Source organism: Rhinatrema bivittatum, chromosome 8, assembly GCF_901001135.1.
Source record: "Rhinatrema bivittatum chromosome 8, aRhiBiv1.1, whole genome shotgun sequence".
Lineage (NCBI taxonomy): Eukaryota > Metazoa > Chordata > Amphibia > Gymnophiona > Rhinatrematidae > Rhinatrema > Rhinatrema bivittatum.
Window position 1 is genome coordinate 168639335 of NC_042622.1, and position 17891 is coordinate 168657225.

General features: G+C 51.5%; 1 protein-coding gene across 5 annotated transcripts in view; it reads left to right on the plus strand.

The window, feature by feature from the left end:
• Nucleotides 1-17891, plus strand: part of ABR (ABR activator of RhoGEF and GTPase) — a 188110-nt gene that overhangs the window by 119886 nt on the left and 50333 nt on the right. For 4 of the 5 annotated variants that reach the window (XM_029611251.1, XM_029611252.1, XM_029611253.1 and 1 more), the window contains 7 exons: nt 4647-4754; nt 6018-6078; nt 7999-8051; nt 8460-8600; nt 10950-11071; nt 16475-16643; nt 17580-17702. In XM_029611251.1, the coding sequence (XP_029467111.1) occupies nt 4647-4754; nt 6018-6078; nt 7999-8051; nt 8460-8600; nt 10950-11071; nt 16475-16643; nt 17580-17702 (777 nt within the window). Of the gene's footprint in view, nt 1-4646; nt 4755-6017; nt 6079-6340; nt 6472-7998; nt 8052-8459; nt 8601-10949; nt 11072-16474; nt 16644-17579; nt 17703-17891 lie in introns of those variants that run through there. The other variant, XM_029611255.1, reaches the window with a different exon arrangement.

Consider the following 17891-nt stretch of genomic DNA (forward strand, 5'->3'; position numbering starts at 1 on the left):
AGCTTTCTTATTTGCTGGTCCCTGGAGGGAAGGGAGAAGGTGTGTGTGTGGGCTGAACCGCCCTTCCTGTTGCAGGTGCTCCGATCCAGGGAAGGCTGAAGGTTAGAGGCGGGGGGGGGGGGGGGGGCGGAGAGATGGGGCAGCCCAAGAGAACAAGTTAGCCATGGGGCAGGGGCTTGATATCCCCCCCTAGAACTTCGCACACTTGGTTCATCCTGGTTACCGACCTGCGTCCTCAGATGGGGCTGCGAGTGAACCCCCTGTTTTCTGGAGGTGGTGGTTTGCCCCGGCATGTAAGTTGAAAGACCGGATGAATGTAGAACTTGCAGGGAAGGGGGGGAGCGTGGAACTTTGCATATTTTGTGAGTCATCAGCAGGAAATCTGCCTGGGGCAGAAGCCCTTGTGATCCGCCTCCCCTCTGGTTCCATCTGCCCCCATTCCCCTGCTCTCTGGGGTGGGTGCAGGAGGTGTTACAGCTGCTTCTTGCAATGGATGGCCGGGGCGTGAGTGTGCATTGCAGTTGGTGTTTTATCAGGGCAGTCTCAAATGTGACTTTTGTTAGAGGTGGATAGAAGAGCAATATAAATTAGCATATCTGTATTTTGCATGCAGTTGGTTTAGAGCAATGGCTCTGGTTGCTAGGCGACCGTGAGCTCACTAATACTAGCGGATGCCAGTTTTGCATGTGGGAGGGGGGGGCAGGAATCATTTGATGGAGCACCGTGGTGCTTTATTGGTGGAAATGCTTTATCTCTCCAGCCCTGGAACCAGTTGTCAATAATAGAAACTGACAGGAGATGAAGGACCCTCCGGCAGCACGGAGCTGCTGCTGCTTCTCCGCAGCTTTCCTGGATTCTGGAGAGCACAGTTGCTCCCTCTGGGAGGCGGCTGCATGCACCCAGCACCCTTCACGTGACTCTTACCCCCAGCCTCACCCCATGCCCCCTTGTCCTGGAGCTTCCTGTACAGAGGGTGGGATTGGGGTTTCTTTGCTCCAAGGTCTGACCTTTGCCTGTCGGACCTCTGGCGTGGCACTGCTAGGCAGAGTTTGCCAAGTGGGGAAACAACACCCCTGCTGTCTGTATCACACACCCTGCCTCATTTCCATAGCGAGGAAAATGCAAAATAAGCACCTGGTGGCAAGCTTGGAGCCTTTAGCGTTGCATAGTACGAGATCCTGGTCCCAGCAGGACTCCTAGAAGTACGGAATTGCTTTGTGTTTGGGTGGGATTCGCCCATCACATCCCTCCACCCCCCCCAATGGGAAGCAACCCTGGGGAGTGATTTACAAGCACAGGGAGACCTTGTCTCTGGAGAGGGAGCCATCCTTTTCCTCTCTGGGCCTGCGTGATGCCTCTTTCTGTGTTAGTGTTACAGCAGCTTTTCTAACATCTGTTATTTGCCTTCCTGAGGGGGGAGGTTACTGGCCAGCTGCTCTTTCCGCCCTTTTTTTTTTTTTTTTTTGTGCTTTTGAGATCAGGTCGCGGGAGACCACCTCACTGCACACAGCATATTTGATGGGTCATAGTAAAGACGGCAGAAAAAGACCAAATGGTTCATCCAGTCTGCCCAGCATGTTTTCTATGGTAGTAACTGCCGCTCCGTGCAGGTTACCCCCATGTTTCTGTTAAGGGTAGTAACTGCCGCTCCGCGCAGGTTACCCCCATGTTTCTGTTAAGGGTAGTAACTGCCGCTCCGTGCAGGTTACCCCCATGTTTCTGTTAAGGGTAGTAACTGCCGCTCCGCGCAGGTTACCCCCATGTTTCTGTTAAGGGTAGTAACTGCCGCTCTGCGCAGGTTATCCCTATGCACTCATTTCTTCATTTCTACCTCTTTCTAGCCTTTAGGGATCCACAGTGCTTATCCCATGCCCTTTTGATTTCATTTACTGTTTTTGTCCTCACCACCTCTTCCGGAAGGGTGTTACAGGCATCCATCACCCTCTTCCTCTCCCCTCTGGCTTCTCTCATGCAGGTTTGTTTTTTTTTAACTAAATTTCCTGTGACTTTTTGGATGATGTCTTCTCTAAGACTTCACATCCCCCTCTTGGTGATGGCTTTTTTTTGTCTTGTTTTCCTGGGGTCCTGCCAGACAGAAGAGGCCAAAATGAGTCTCCCAATCACTGCTGGTTAGAGAAAAATGGCAGAAAAGTGAGTGTTTTTAAGGGGAGCGCCACATAACCCAGGCCACAGGCGCGCTATGACCACTTGTGTAAATTGGATCTATTCTTTGAGATCCTGCCGGGTTCTTGTGACTTGGGTCAGGCACTGTCGGAGACAGGATGCTGGGCTTGATGGACCTTCGGTCTGACCCGGCAGGGCACTTCTTATGCTCTTAAATCTAAATGTGGACCTAAGGCAATGGAGTGACTTGCCCAGGGTTACAAGGCGCGCGGGCGAGACGTGAACCCTGGCTACTTTCGGTTCTCAGCCCGCTGCTGTAAGCACTGGGCTACTCCTCCGCTACGGTGTGTGCAGCTGCTGCCTGGATTCTTGATAGCAACCAGGGGTATAGGAGCAGGGCAGATAAGTCTGCCCAGCTGCCTCTGTGCACGGGCGTCTCCCTTCCTTGCTCCGGTGGGTGGCATGTGCGGAGGGAACCCCGTTTAAAGGACGTGGATGACATGATCCCAGAGCCACCTTGGGACCAATGGAACCCCCACCCGGCACTGGGAAAGGCCTCTGGCTTTATCCCGCCTTTCAGTCTCGCACAGAGCTCGGGTTCTGCTGTCCGTAACAAAGGACTTTGTGGGGGAGGTTTTGCTGGTGGGGGGGTGGTTTAACGAGATTTCCGGAAATAGCTTGAGAAAAGGGTTTCTCTGCTGCTTGCCGGTGTCTCCTCCTAGCTGTCCCTAAGTGCTGCATTGAAAGACTCCTATGAGGAACAGGCAGCCTGGTTTTGAGTACACGGGTGCCGACTGGGGGAAGGTCTGGCCCGGGATGAGAGCTGGCTGCCTTGCCAGGGAGATGGAAGGTTGTGATAACACGGGAGCTTTACATATGTGCATGCCTTAAACATGGAACATGTTCACACATGAGAGGGGTCTTGCTGTTTCTTCACCTGGTAAAATGCAGATTTGTTTATTTTATTTAAAAGTTTTTCTATCCAGTCTATACAAACTGTAGTAGATCTTTTTAAATTGTGCAATTTTTATTAGCAACGGTAAGATACAAAGCAATAAAATGCGATCTAAGATATGAATACATAGAAGTTATCCACTATAACCGCAATTAGACACACCAAATTTCGTGCTATTTTTTAAACAGATACCCTGGCTTCCCCACCCCAACTCACACCAAGAAGAGAAGTAAATCAAAGTACAGTTGCAAATATACACATGAACCTACATTAAAATATAAAAGCACACAAACTCTAGTAGATCTAAGCGGTTTACAAATAAAAACATACACAATCGGTATAAAACAAGTAAAACAGTGCGGTAAAAAAACATAGGAGGTTAGATAGAGTTAAGCAGGAAAGCTGGTTACATTGCTTTGTAAAAATGGAGGGAGAGGGTTCAAGTTTGGGAATTGGGAAATGCTAGTGAGTATAGAAAAGTTTTTTGACTGCTTTTTTTTTTTTTTAAGTCGTTTTTTTGTGGTAAGTATGTCGGTTGAAATTGGGTAGTGAATTCCAGAGTGTTGGTCCCGCCTCAGAGAAGGCACGTTTCCGAGTTAGGTCTAACCTGTCAGTTTTGATGTTTGCCACTTATAAGTAGTTTTTATCACTCGGACATAAATGGCATGAAGGTTGATAGACACGTAAGGACGAACACAGCCATGTAGATTGTGCGCTATGTATTAAGTGGTGAATAATGGTTAGGGTTTTGTATTGAATGCGTTGACGAACTGGTAACCAGTGAAATTGTTTCAAAACTGGAATGATAGGTTCTTTGCTGGGTGTTAGGGTGAGTAGTCAAGCAGCACAATTTAGGACTAGTTGGAGAAGATGTAAGATATAGTCAGGACGACCTATATAAAGTGAGTTACAGTCGAATCTTTTCAGGCTGCACGGCCCCATCTGCAGCTTTTTTTTATTTATTTTCATTTAGGCAGATGACAGAGCATGAAATAGCAATATAAAAGGTTCTGCTGCAAGCGTGGAGAGGAGGCTCTAGAACGAGGGGTCATGAGATGAGAGTGAAAGGGGGTAGACTCAGGAGTAAACTTAGGAAACATTTCTTTACAGAGAGGGCGGTAGATTTGGTGGAACGGCCTCCCAGTGGTGGTGGAGGAGACAAAATCAGTATCTGCATTCAAGAAAGCAGGGGATAAATACAGGGGATCTCTGAGGGAGCGATGGGAATTAAAATGCTAAATTAATTGGATGGATAGGCAGACTGGATGGGCCATACAGTCTGTTTCTGCTGTCATGTTTCTATGTTTCTAAGTACAAACTCCATCCAGCCTGGTCTCAGGACAAGGTCTGCAGCAGGCAGAGGGGTTTGGGAATCGCCTGCCCTGGGTGAATTTGTATTTTCTGAAGGCCTCGAAAGAAAATCTACTGCCTTCCCCCCCCCCCCCCCAGCTGAAGCCCCCCTCCTGGTCATGTTGCCATGGAAACTGGAGGCTCCTGGCAGCGGGGCAGGTCGAGACGCCAAGATCCGGCGGAACTGGTAATGCCCGCTTCTCTTCTCCTCTCACAGGCTAGCCAACTCGGGGTGTACAAGGCCTTTGTGGATAACTATAAGGTTGCTTTGGAAACAGCAGAGAAATGCAGTCAGTCCAATGCCCAGTTCCACGACATCTCTGAGGTGAGTGCCACCTGCCCCGAGGGGTCTCCGCTTCCATCTGAACTCTCGCCCTCTCTGCCTCTCTCTTCCCATTTCTCCTCTCTGATGAATGCAGGGAGCCTGAGAGCTTGCATCCAGAATCTTCTTCTCTTTTTACTCTCAGCCAATCCGACCAGCAGAAGATTTCAGAATAATATGTCTAATCTCTCAGGCTGCACATCCCCATCTGCTTACACTGGGAGCTGGAGGGAGGGTGAGAAGACAGGCTGCGAGGAGCCATCTTACCCTGGATGCTGGCTCAGGGGGTGGGGGGGGGGGGCAGACAGGCTGTGAGGCTGCATCGTCCCATCTTATGCTGGCATGGAGAGGGGGGGGGAAGAGCAGACAGGCTGTGAGGCTGCATCGTCCCATCTTATGCTGGCATGGAGTGGGGGGGAGAGCAGACAGGCTGTGAGGCTGCATCGTCCCATCTTATGCTGGCATGGAGGGGGGGGGGAGAGCAGACAGGCTGTGAGGCTACATCGTCCCATCTTATGCTGGCTCGGGGAGGGATGGGGGGAGAGCAGACAGGCTGTGAGGCTGCATTGTCCCATCTTATGCTGGCATGGAGGGGGGGGGGGGGGGGGAGAGCAGACAGGCTGTGAGGCTGCATCGTCCCATCTTATGCCGGCATGGAGGGGGGGGGGAGAGCAGACAGGCTGTGAGGCTGCATCGTCCCATCTTATGCCAGCATGGAGGGGGGGGGAGAGCAGACAGGCTGTGAGGCTGCATCGTCCCATCTTATGCCGGCATGGAGGGGGGGGGAGAGCAGACAGGCTGTGAGGCTGCATCGTCCCATCTTATGCCGGCATGGAGGGGGGGGAAAGCAGACAGGCTGTGAGGCTGCATCGTCCCATCTTATGCCGGCATGGAGGGGGGGGGGGGAGAAGCAGACAGGCTGTGAGGCTGCATCGTCCCATCTTATGCTGGCATGGAGGGGGGGGGGAGAGCAGACAGGCTGTGAGGCTGCATCGTCCCATCTTATGCCGGCATGGAGGGGGGGGGGGAGAGCAGACAGGCTGTGAGGCTGCATCGTCCCATCTTATGCTGGCATGGAGAAGGGTGGGGAGGGGGGCACAGACAGATTAGGAGGCTGCACAGCCCCAGTTTCTTGTCCCAGGACAGTTTCAGACTCAGACCTGGTCTTGCACTGCTCCTTTTATTTCTCCAGCAGCAATACATTTTTTTTTTTTGTTTTTTTAATAGCTTTAAATTTCTTATGGGTTTAGTCTTTTTCTGTTTCAGGATTTGAAGGTGAAGGGTCCGAAGGACTCGAAGGACTGCCTGGCATCTGTCAGCATGGAAGGTCAGCGTCTGAGCATCTCCTTACTGCCTCTCTGGCTCTCACACTGTGTAACTTTATTGATTTACAGCGCCCGGGCAGCAGAGCTTTGTGCTGAGCCCAACAATGCAAATAGGGAATCCCCTTTCCAAGATGCGGCCTGTCCAGCATCCTTTCCCTCCCTCCCTCCCCTCCCCTGTCCCCTCCTCCTTCCCTCTTTGTGTGTGTGTGTGTGTGCGCGCGCGTGTGCAGGGTGGTGCGCGCGGGGCGGCCGATGGTGCTTCTGCCACCACTTGCCGGATGGCTATGGATGGAATCGGGAGACCTGGACAGGACATGGGGGCGCTCTCCGCCGGCTTGGGCTCTCGGACATGGAAATTCTCTTCATCCTAAGGTTTTGCTGTAACTGCACCTACGGTAAACCAGTTTCCTTCTCTCGGGCGCTCTGCAGCCATTTCAGATCTCCGCCTGTTTCCCAGAGAGTTGAGGGAAGGGTGCAGCCGGGGGAGGGGGGAATGCGGGTGGCTCCCGGCGTGGACCCTGGGGCAGGTCTTTGCTTCGCCGGCGTGGTTTTTCTTTTTTTTTTTTTGGTTTGAGGCGAAGGTTTTGCCTGTACCCGCGCCGATAGGTTTGCGCGGCGCTTCTTAAGGATTATAAAAGAGAGAGAGAGAGAGAGTGGAACAGGAAATGGGTATTTTTGTTGTGGGATATCAGGTGGATCTTGCCTGTGGCGCGTCTCTCCGCCTGTGGCCGTGGTGCCTTTGTTGTGAGAGAGGCTCAGCCGACACGTACAGCTTCTGTCATGGGCTCGGATGAGGAAGAAGCTGATTAATGCCGGGCTCGGGGCTGGCACACAATGGTTGGGTTTGTTTTGCTGCTCTGGGGATCTGAGCCGGTGGTTAGAGAGAGGGGGGGGGGGGAACGGGGGGACTCTGGTGTGGTCTTCGCAGACTGCAGCCTTTGTCTGGCTATGCAAAGTGCATCAATCTTGACCCCCTTTGCCTTAAGACTGTCGGTGAACGATAAGCGCGGACTCTGTACCGGGGAGGGGGAGAATAATTCAGCCAGCTCAGGAGTGCGTTCTGAACCATCGCTCTGAAGTACCACAAAACCAGGAGCTCCGTGGCCGCTCAGCTAATTTGGGGTTTTCCCCACTGATACTCTACCATGACTCTGAGCACGCGGTGTATCGTGGCTGGTGCTTTGTGGTCCGCCTGTAGATTCACATTCTCCCAGCTCCCTGACCCTTTCCTGACAGGAGAAAACTGGGCATTTTCTCCTAGGAGCAATAATTGTGGTGTTTTGGGGTTTTTTTTGGGAGGAGGGCAGGGTTCTCCAAAAGAGACTCTCGGTACACAGTCCATGACCTGTGGGACCCACCTGCTAGGTGGCCACCAGAGGGGAAAGAGCCAGGTGCGTATAAATTACCTTGGGGAACAGAGACGGTAAAGCACTGGCAAACTTGCCAAGAATTTCACACAGTAAGCTGGTGGGGCTGGGACTTGAACTGGCATCTCAAGACTTCCGCTGTCTTGTGGTTACTTGGCTCGAGTTGTGGACCACCGTCTTATCCTCATCCATGTGTATAGTAGGTGGGAGAGGGGGGGGGGGTGCCCTCCCTCCTCTGATCCTGTCCAAATCAGATGTTGGGAAGGGGGTGATATGACCTGGCTATGCATGGAAACGGAAGGAGGAGAGAAATCTTAGAGCGCAGGGCAAGAGAAGCGAGAAGCCTGTGTCCCTTCGACCTCTGGCAGGCACGGAGAGATTCCAGTAATGGTTGGTAAGGCGGCCTTAGGGGAGTGTCCTGTTTCCTGGGCTGGGAGCTTAAAGGAGCATAAGAAATGCCGTGCTGGGTCAGAGCAAGGTCCAGCGGGCCCAGCTTGATGGGCTACGTTCGCTGACAGCTTCTCCCCCCCTCCCCCCCTCTCTTTCTCCCTGCAGCGCTGCTTTACAAGCCCATCGACCGTGTGACTCGGAGCACTCTGGTACTGCACGTAAGTATCTGTTCTCCAGAGCTGCGGCCGGGCCCCTATCTCTCCTCTTCATCCCTTGGCTTTAGAAATAGCCAGCTGTACCATTTGCCTTGCTGGAGCTCTCTCTGCTTTCCTTAATGTTATGTTCTCCACCCACTAATGTGCTGTATTGTCCTGGCATCTCCATTTTTTTTTTTTTTTGCGCCTTGGTTCCACCCCTTAAATGGCTGCATTTTGTATTTCGCTGCCATTTTAACTCTGTTTTACACAATTTTCCTTCAGTTTCTAACCAGCAGACCCTTCATCTCTGAAATGCTGGGTTCTCTGGACTCTGAAGTTTGAGTCCTCCCAGGTTGCAGAGAATAGATGACAAGTCAGAAACATGCCGTAGCAGATTTTTGTAATCTTCCTGTGCTGAATTCTTCCCAGGATCTTCTCAAACATACTCCAACGGATCACCCGGACTACCCCTTGCTCCAGGACGCTCTTCGCATCTCCCAGAACTTTCTCTCCAGTATCAACGAGGACATTGACCCCCGGAGAACTGCCATCACCACCCCAAAAGGAGAGGTAAGAGGCTTATAGTGTCCTCTCGGGACTTGTTCCAGCAGTGGCAGTCATGCTACACCCAGCTGGACTACAAAGCAGGAACGGCTCGCTTTGCTATTCACAAAACCCATTAAAATGTAGTAGCAGGAGCCCCAAATCTGCAGGTGCAAATCTTGTGAGAGAGCTGCAGTGGTCGCTGCGGGACCGTGGTTAGGCGTGGGATAAAACTCTTGTTTGCTGACTGTTCTCTTGGGCTGAGCTTCAGTGGGGACCGCAGAGCTGTGGTGGAGTTGTAATCTGTGAATTCTGTTCTGTGATGTCTGGATTGGAAGGGATTTGGTGCCCTTGTGACCACAGAACTGAGAGAAGAGGAGGGAGCAGGAGGCAGATGTAAATCTTCACCCCGCCCTGCAGCCCAAGTGCAGCTCTTTTCTGTAGCAGAGAAGGTAGGAGCTGGGAAGGGACGCCTTGACCATTAACCATAGGGTTATGATTCCCGGGTCTGGACTGGAAACGGCTGAACACTGTCCGACTGAGGTGACCTCGTGCCATGGAAATTAATCCAAGTGGAGGCAGATGTAGCATGGTTGTAACTTCTTATGGGCAGGGCTTAACTTGTAGACAAAAATGGAGGGGAGGGGCAGGGGTAGAGCCAGGTGCAGACACCCCATCTCTCCCACACACACACACACGCCGACGCACATTCCCAGACACACACACACTTTCTCACGCAAGCAGACGCACACATGCAGACACACATTCAGACAGGCTCTCTCATACATGTAGTCACACTTTCTCACGCAAGCAGACGCTCACACACAGACGCACACTCTCTCACACATGCAGACACACATTCAGACAGGCTCTCTCATACATGTAGTCACATTTTCTCACGCAAGCAGACGCACGCACGCAGACACACATTCAGACAGGCTCTCTCATACATGTAGTCACATTTTCTCACGCAAGCAGACGCACATACACTCTCTCACACATGCAGACACACATTTAGACAGGCTCTCTCATACATGTAGTTACACTTTCTCACGCAAGCAGACGCACACACGCAGACGCACACTCTCTCACATGCAGACACACATTCAGACAGGCTCTCTCATACATGTAGTCACACTTTTTTCCTCCTCCTTATCCCAGTGATTCCCGGCCCCAGCCTTTCTTGACCTGATGAGCGCCGGTGAGCAGAGCGCTGCTGGGGTGTGGAGGATCACGGGGGTAAGGAGGAGGAAGGGTGTAGAATGGGCTTTCTGGGGATCCTGGTCATCTATTCCCAGGCCCCCCCCCCCCCATCTCCCGCCCAAGAAAATTACACCCCTCCAGCAACCCTCTTCCTCTCTCTACCAGAATCAGCTGGCTCTCCTCTGATGAGAGCAGCCCGGAATGTACTGCCCACTTCCCTCAGCCACCCTGGACTGGGAGAAAGGAAAAGAGCAGCACCGCCTGCTCTCCTCACTCACCCACTTCTATCTGCTTCCCTCGTTTACACTTCCCCAGGCACTCGCACCTCACCCCTTGTCCCTCCGGTCCCCTCACTCACTCTTTCCTCTCCTTCCCATATCCCGCAACCCCTCTTTTTTGCCCTCCCACGTTGTCTCACTCTTCCCTCTCCCTTTTATCGCTAACGCCTCCCATCCACATCTCCTGGCGTCCTTGCCCTCTCCTCCAGTGTGGGCAGAGATGCCAGCAGGCTCAGCAGCAGTGGGGGCTGCCAGGTGCCCGCCCTGCGCGTCTTCAGCCTGGGCTGTTCTGCCAGGTGTGAACTTGTGAGCTGCCGTGCAGTTCACCAGGGCCAGGGTTGACGCTTTGACAGTTGGCACTCCTGCTCTCGAGTTTCACACTTGGGTTAAATCAGTTCCACTCCTTTTGTGTCTGATGTTTGCGTCTGCTTCAGGATCATCCCTCTCCCCCCCCCCCCCCATTGTTCCCTACAAGTGCTGGATCAGGGAGTGGCAGTTCTCTTCCCAGTTTGCTCCAGGTTCATCCCTTCATCTCTTCTTCCCAGCAGGCTACCTGGAGGGGAAGGGCTGGAGCATCTTAAATCTGAAACGAAGTGCCAAAACTGTGTTTCAGTCCCTTCCCCCAGAAATTAAGCCCTGCTTAATGGGTATAGTAAGAGAGCACCAGGTGCAAATCCAGGCAGCGTGTGCCATGTGATAGAGGGTTAGTGAGAGTTGCACATATTTAGGGATTCTGCATCGGGTAATTTAACATTTAGATCTCTCTCATCCTCCCTGATTGATAGAGACTTCTCAATTTGAGTCTAAACTAGCAGGTAGCATCAGTGCTGTGGGGGACAGTGTAGCTGGTTTGAATCTTCTGTCTTTGCCTGCTGTCACGGTGTCTCCTCTGCAGACGCGGCAGCTGGTGAGGGATGGCTTTCTGGTGGAATTGTCAGAGGGCTCCCGAAAATTGCGGCATGTTTTCCTCTTCACCGATCTGCTCCTGTGTGCCAAACTGAAGAAGACATCCGTAGGGTAAGCCTGGCATGACCTCCCCACACAAGCATTTTACAGCTCAGACTGAAGGTGGCATTTCTGGTGCCACTCATAGACCAAGCTCAGGATGCAGTTCTATGAACCAGGGGAGGCAGCCGAGTTCCTTAAGAGATTCAGTGATCCTGGTCTGTCCTCTCTCCTCCAACCCCACAGCCTGCATGAAACAACATCAAGGGAGCAGTATAAAACTCACACCACCACCCCTCCCCTTCCATCTGCTACTCATGGCCTGTGATCTCTAATTCTGGATTGTTATAGGGACACAGAGACTATTTCCTGTAGCACCGGCAGGGTCGGGGACGGGAACAGGGATACAGAGCCTGTCACCTCTGGGTCTGGAGAGCTCAGGGGATGGGGGCAGGGATACAGAGCCTGTTACCTCTAGAACTGGGAGACTTAGGGGATGGGGGCAGGAATACAGAGCCTGTCACCTCTGGGACTGGAGGGCTCAGGGGATGGGTGCAGGGATACAGAGCCTGTCACCTCTAGGACTGGAGGGCTCAGGGGATGGGTGCAGGGATACAGAGCCTGTCACCTCTAGGACTGGAGAGCTCAGGGGATGGGGCAGGGATACAGAGCCTGTCACCTCTAGGACTGGAGGGCTCAGGGGATGGGTGCAGGGATACAGAGCCTGTCACCTCTAGGACTGGAGAGCTCAGGGGATGGGTGCAGGGATACAGAGCCTGTCACCTCTAGGACTGGAGGGCTCAGGGGATGGGGACAGGGATACAGAGCCTGTCACCTCTAGGACTGGAGGGCTCGGGGGATGAGTGCAGGGATACAGAGCCTGTCACCTCTAGGACTGGAGAGCTCAGGGGATGGGGCAGGGATACAGAGCCTGTCACCTCTAGGACTGGAGGGCTCAGGGGATGGGGACAGGGATACAGAGCCTGTCACCTCTAGGACTGGAGGGCTCAGGGGATGAGTGCAGGGATACAGAGCCTGTCACCTCTAGGACTGGAGGGCTCAGGGAATGGGTGTAGGGATACAGAGCCTGTCACCTCTAGGGCTGGAGGGTTCAAGGGATGGGTGCAGGAATACAGAGCCTGTCACCTCTAGGACTGGAGGGCTCAGGGAATGGGTGTAGGGATACAGAGCCTGTCACCTCTAGGGCTGGAGGGTTCAAGGGATGGGTGCAGGGATACAGAGCCTGTCACCTCTAGGACTGGAGGGCTCAGGGGATGGGGGCAGGAATACAGAGCCTGTCACCTTTAGGACTGGAGGGCTCAGGGGATGAGTGCAGGGATACAGAGCCTGTCACCTCTAGGACTGGAGGGCTCAGGGGATGAGCGCAGGGATACAGAGCCTGTCACCTCTAGGACTGGAGGGCTCAGGGGATGGGCACAGGGATACAGAGCCTGTCACCTCTAGGACTGGAGGGCTCGGGATGGGGGCAGGGATACAGAGCTGTCACCTCTAGGACTGGAGGGCTTGGGATGGGGCAGGGATACAGAGCCTGTCACCTCTAGGACGGGAGAGCTCAGGGGATGGGTGCAGGGATACAGAGCCTGTCACCTCTAGGACTGGAGAGCTCAGGGGATGGGGCAGGGATACAGAGCCTGTCACCTCTAGGACTGGAGGGCTCAGGGGATGGGGGCAGGGATACAGAGCCTGTCACCTCTAGGATTGGAGGGCTTGGAGGATGGGTGCAGGGATACAGAGCCTGTCACCTCTAGGACTGGAGGGCTTGGAGGATGGGTGCAGGGATACAGAGCCTGTCACCTCTGGCTCTGGAGAGCTCAGGGGATGGGGGCAGGGATACAGAGCCTGTCACCTCTGGCTCTGGAGAGCTCAGGGGATGGGGGCAGGAATACAGAGCCTGTCACCTCTAGGACTGGAGGGATCAGGGGATGGGGGCAGGGATACAGAGCCTGTCACCTCTAGGACTGGAGGGCGCAGGGATACAGAGCCTGTCACCTCTAGGACTGGAGGGCGCAGGGATACAGAGCCTGTCACCTATGGGACTGGAGGGATCAGGGGATGGGGGCAGGGATACAGAGCCTGTCACCTATGGGACTGGAGGGATCAGGGGATGGGGGCAGGGATACAGAGCCTGTCACCTCTGGGACTGGAGGGCGCAGGGATACAGAGCCTGTCACCTATGGGACTGGAAGGATCAGGGGATGGGGGCAGGGATACAGAGCCTGTCACCTCTAGGACTGGAGGGCTCGGGATGGGGCAGGGATACAGAACTTCTGCCAGTACTTGGAGGTTAATATTGAAAGCAGTGGGTCCAGTATTCAGGGACATCTGGTTATCTGATAATTATCCACTTAACTTTGAATGGATATTCGGCTACGCTGCTGAATATAACCAGATAATTGCTAGTTAACTGGATAAGTTATATCCAGATAATGTTAAACCTGCTGTTGAGCTGGTTTAACTTATTCAGTTAACTTAATCAGAAAAGGCTGATTTGCCCATTGCCTGCCGCAAGGCATCTGGTTATCTACTTAACTGGATAAATGCTTGCCCGGCTAAATGGAAACAACTGAACCTAGCCGGATATTCAGAAGCTGCCACTTAGTGTTTGAATATCTGTCCCAGTATGCCCAGTGGAGTCCCGGACTTGGTCGGATGAATTGTGATTTAAAATCCCGCTGGTCTGACGGCTCTGGACTGAGGGGAAATCTTCAGCTGCACAATTGAGCCTTCCAGCTGATTCTCTGGCTAAGGTGGTCAGATGAATGCCGATCTTCGGGATGAGCCCGGCTCATGTGGGTGGATAACGTTGGGAGCGGCCCTTGGACATAACCGGGCAGCCGTACCCCTGAGTACCCCGGCCGGTTAGCTGGATGAGGGGCTGGACAATGGACTTCAGAACATCTCCAACTAAGGGGGGGCCCTTTTCAAAAGGATTTATGTGTGTAAAAGTAGCGATTTTCAAAAGCCCATTTATGTGCTTAAAGTGCACTTATTATACGCAAAATGTATGGCCATTCAGTGGCATGTAGTGTAGCAATCATCAAAAGCTCCCTTACACTCATAAAGTGCATTTACACCTGTAAAACTCGGATTTAATCCTGTAAATGGATTTGAAAATTATCCCCTTGTTGTTTCTTTATTTTCCATATTTCATTTCTCCCCTTTCTGTCATAAACTTCAAGGCAAGTTACACAACAAAGCATAAAACACAATACATCCAGTACAGCAAGAGACGTAAAATATAAAATAACAAACACACAAATTATCCATGGCTGTCACAGGCACTTAAACACAATAGACCAATTTTAATTTGAACTCGCCACTGATCAGGTGACCAGAGTACTCCTCCAGACGACAGTAACATGGCCTCTGGGCTTGGCACCTGTCAGAAGTTCTGCAGCTGAATTCTGGAGGAACTGGAGCCCTTTGGGAATGCGTCGTGGTAGCCCTTCATACACTGACTTGCATTAATCAATCTTCCTAGCTTAGTTATAAATCACTGAAAAGAGAGCTAATTCCATCCCACAACTGTGACAAAAGCCAGCCTGTTGGAGGCACAAAATGCCAAACTCATCCAAAAACTCAGAATTGAGAGAACAACTTTCTCCACGGTTTTGCTGAGAAAAGGGAGATGTGCTAAGTTTGCAATGTCCAAGACCCCTCCTTTTGTGACACTGCCTTAATAACTGCCAGGAAAAGGCCCGATTCCGAGGAGCCAGTCGCCGTTTCAGTAACCAACGGAGCAATCCCACTCTCTTGATTTAAGCAGGCCAGAAAGTACAGGGTCTAGGTTACAAAAGGTGGAGTTAATAGATGTGACTACTCTGCTGATGACACTAATCTAAAATCAAGCCCTCCCAGCACCCCTCATACCATCAGAACCATGGCCACCTTAGATAAATCATCGACACCCGACTCGTTCAAATCTGAACCTAGTGGGCCCAGAGGCTTAAGAGATGAAGCAATTATGACAGAGTCTGAACAGGTCCTGTGGCCTATTTGTGGGCTGCACCAGGCCCATTTGCCAAGCATTCAAGATCTTGCTCTGTTGAGCTAATAAGGACATATGTGAACCCTTGACCTTTTCCCCACAGGGTATTTATTTATTTATTTAAAAAACTTTTCTATACCGTCGCTAAGTTATGTACCATCGCAAATTTATGTTATGTACCATCGTAAATTACTTGACTGAGACTCGGAAATATTAGTGAGAAAGTTGGTCCCACTCACCAGGGGATTGAAATCGGGGATAAATAGCTTGTAATCTTATGGTTTTGTAGGGGAGTTCCATGTAAAGCCGCCTGAATTTCTGAAACACTGACACAGTCCGTGCCCAACATCCGTGTTTAGCAAACCATTATTTGATATGAAACATCCCAAATGCTACTGTAAAATAAAAGTGAAATTATGATAAAAATCCATCCCCATTCCAAACACTTGAGACCAAGAGCGAAAACGCAGAGCTGGCGGCAGCTTTTCAAGCAGTGAAAGATGCGTTAGCATCGTATGGCCAAGGAGAGGGGCCTGTTTCAGCATGACTGCTAACCTCCGATACTACAGAGCTCAGCCTCTGAGACCTGCAGGGTTGCTCTCCATGATGTGACGTCCTAACGTGAGAGACGGGCACTGAGGTCCGTCGGTAACAGAATCTCAGTGCCTGCCTCTCGCTTTAGCAAGTCCAGTAAGACGACTGACCATGGAGCTCATCATCAACTGCTGCTTGACCAACAAATAATTGGTCAGAAACCCGGATCCTTCCTCAGCATTAGGAGCTGGTCAGAATTTCATAATTAGTTCTTTAAATCTAGCAGGAAGGATTTACGTCCTGCCGACCTGGCGATATCCTGTCAGATCGTGATAATTCAGTGACGGACCTTGGAAATGGGCTGCTTGTTAGACACTGGGCCCATACTGTGGGCTGTTTCACTGCTCAAATTTATCTGTGGGAACGCTGAACGTTTTGAAAGCTCTTTGTTTAATCAGGAAGTTAGCGGGTAATCCTCACTTTTGAGTTGAATTTTTCTCACGATGTATCGTTTTTTTGTTCCTTTCTGTCTTGATCCAGAAATGCGGGCTGGCTTTCTCCCCTGGCATTTCCATATAAACTGTAAAAATTACAAGTCAGTTGCCCTCATGAGAGTCCTCTTCTAGATTGGAAAAGTCAGGTTGTTTTTAATGAGATTATAGTAAAAGACTTTTTTTTTTTTTCTGGTGCCTGCTGCTTCTGTGACTTTTGCTCAGAATAGCCTGACCTGGAGAAGTATCATGGCTCTGCAGAAAGTTTTATTTTTTCCTCCCTAGCAGGCTGGAGGGCTCAGGCCTTTTAGATTACCGAGTCAATCCCAGTTTGTCCATATTGAATGTCATTCTCTTCTTACTGGTTGGGAAGGTGCGGGACACATTCCTCTCTGCTTTTGGGGGGCTCTGACTCTTCTTTCATTGCCTCTTCTGGCTCAGGAGACACCAGCAGTATGACTGTAAGTGGTACATCCCCCTGGCTGACCTGGTTTTCCCCTCCCCAGAGGAGCTGGAGCCCACCCCACAGGTCCACACCGTCCCTGAGCATGAGATCGAGGACGTGAAGAGCAAGATCTCTACCATTAAAAGTGAGATCCAGAAGGAGAAGGTGAGGTTTCCAATGCCCCTTGCTCTACTGCTCTCTGGGAGGGTCTGGATACGGTGCATGTGTGCTGCTTATTAACCCCTTTTGCTGCCAGGAATGTGTATACTAGAATGAGTATTCTGCTATAGTGAGAGGCTCTTATTATATCACTTAATGAAAATTTAAAGTGACCATCTGTTACTTATCTCCTTAATGTGGTCCTGAAGTCCTGGAGGATCAACTTCGGGACCACATTAAGGAGATAAGTGCACATTGTAAGCCTTGTGATTGTGCACTTATCTAGAGATATTTACAACCACAGCTAGGACAACAAGTGACCGATGATTACACTAGTCCTCGTGCTTTCAAGGCTTCACCTATAAGCCACTTGCACCAGAGACACTATTTGATGGTCACTTTAAATGTTCATTAAGTGATATAATAAGAGCCTCTCACTATAGCAGAATATTCATTCTAGTGTTGAATTCTTTGTTTCTGTTCTATTTGAGTTTTATTACACAGGAATGTGTATACAGCAGTGCGGTCTTTGCCTCCAATGCCCGAATCTCATTTTGGGGGAGAGACACGTGCCAGCTGTTGGGGACCGGCCACCATAATTACACAGTTCAGGGTGGGGGTAGAGGGTAAATTTTTTTTTCTCTCCCCCACTAGAAACCCAAAGGGGGTTGAATTACCACAAGTTTGAACCTTTTGTGAGCAGTAGCGCACCAATTGTCGAGGCTTCAGCCTTGGCTACTGTCCATTTGCTTAGCTTTTCCATGCATTCATAATTCAGTTACCTAAAGGTACAGCACCTGACGTAAATCTGTCATGCGTGGATCAGTAAGAACATCCTGGCTTCCAGCTCCTTAAGCTCTCCCATGCGGAAATGTAACGATCCCTAGAGGAAAGAGGTTTGCAGGAATGCAACTGTCTGTCTGTCTGTCTCTCCCTCTGTAGAAAGCCAGCAGGGGCCAGAGCCGAGCCATCGAGCGGCTGAAGAAGAAGATGTTTGAGCACGAGTCTTGGCTGCTGCTGAACACCCCCACCATCCCCTTCCGAATCCACAACAAGAATGAAAAGGTGAGACCCGAGGCTGGGGACCGCAGGAGGTGTGCGTGGCAGTCCCAGAGAGAGACTGCAACCCCAGGGGTCTGCCCACCTGCTCCATAAATACTGCTCCTCCCCTGCCAATCAAGGCTGTAACCCCAGGAGTCTGCCCACCTCTACCCCAGATACTGCTCAGCGTCCCCTCCACTCCTGCTGCGTTGT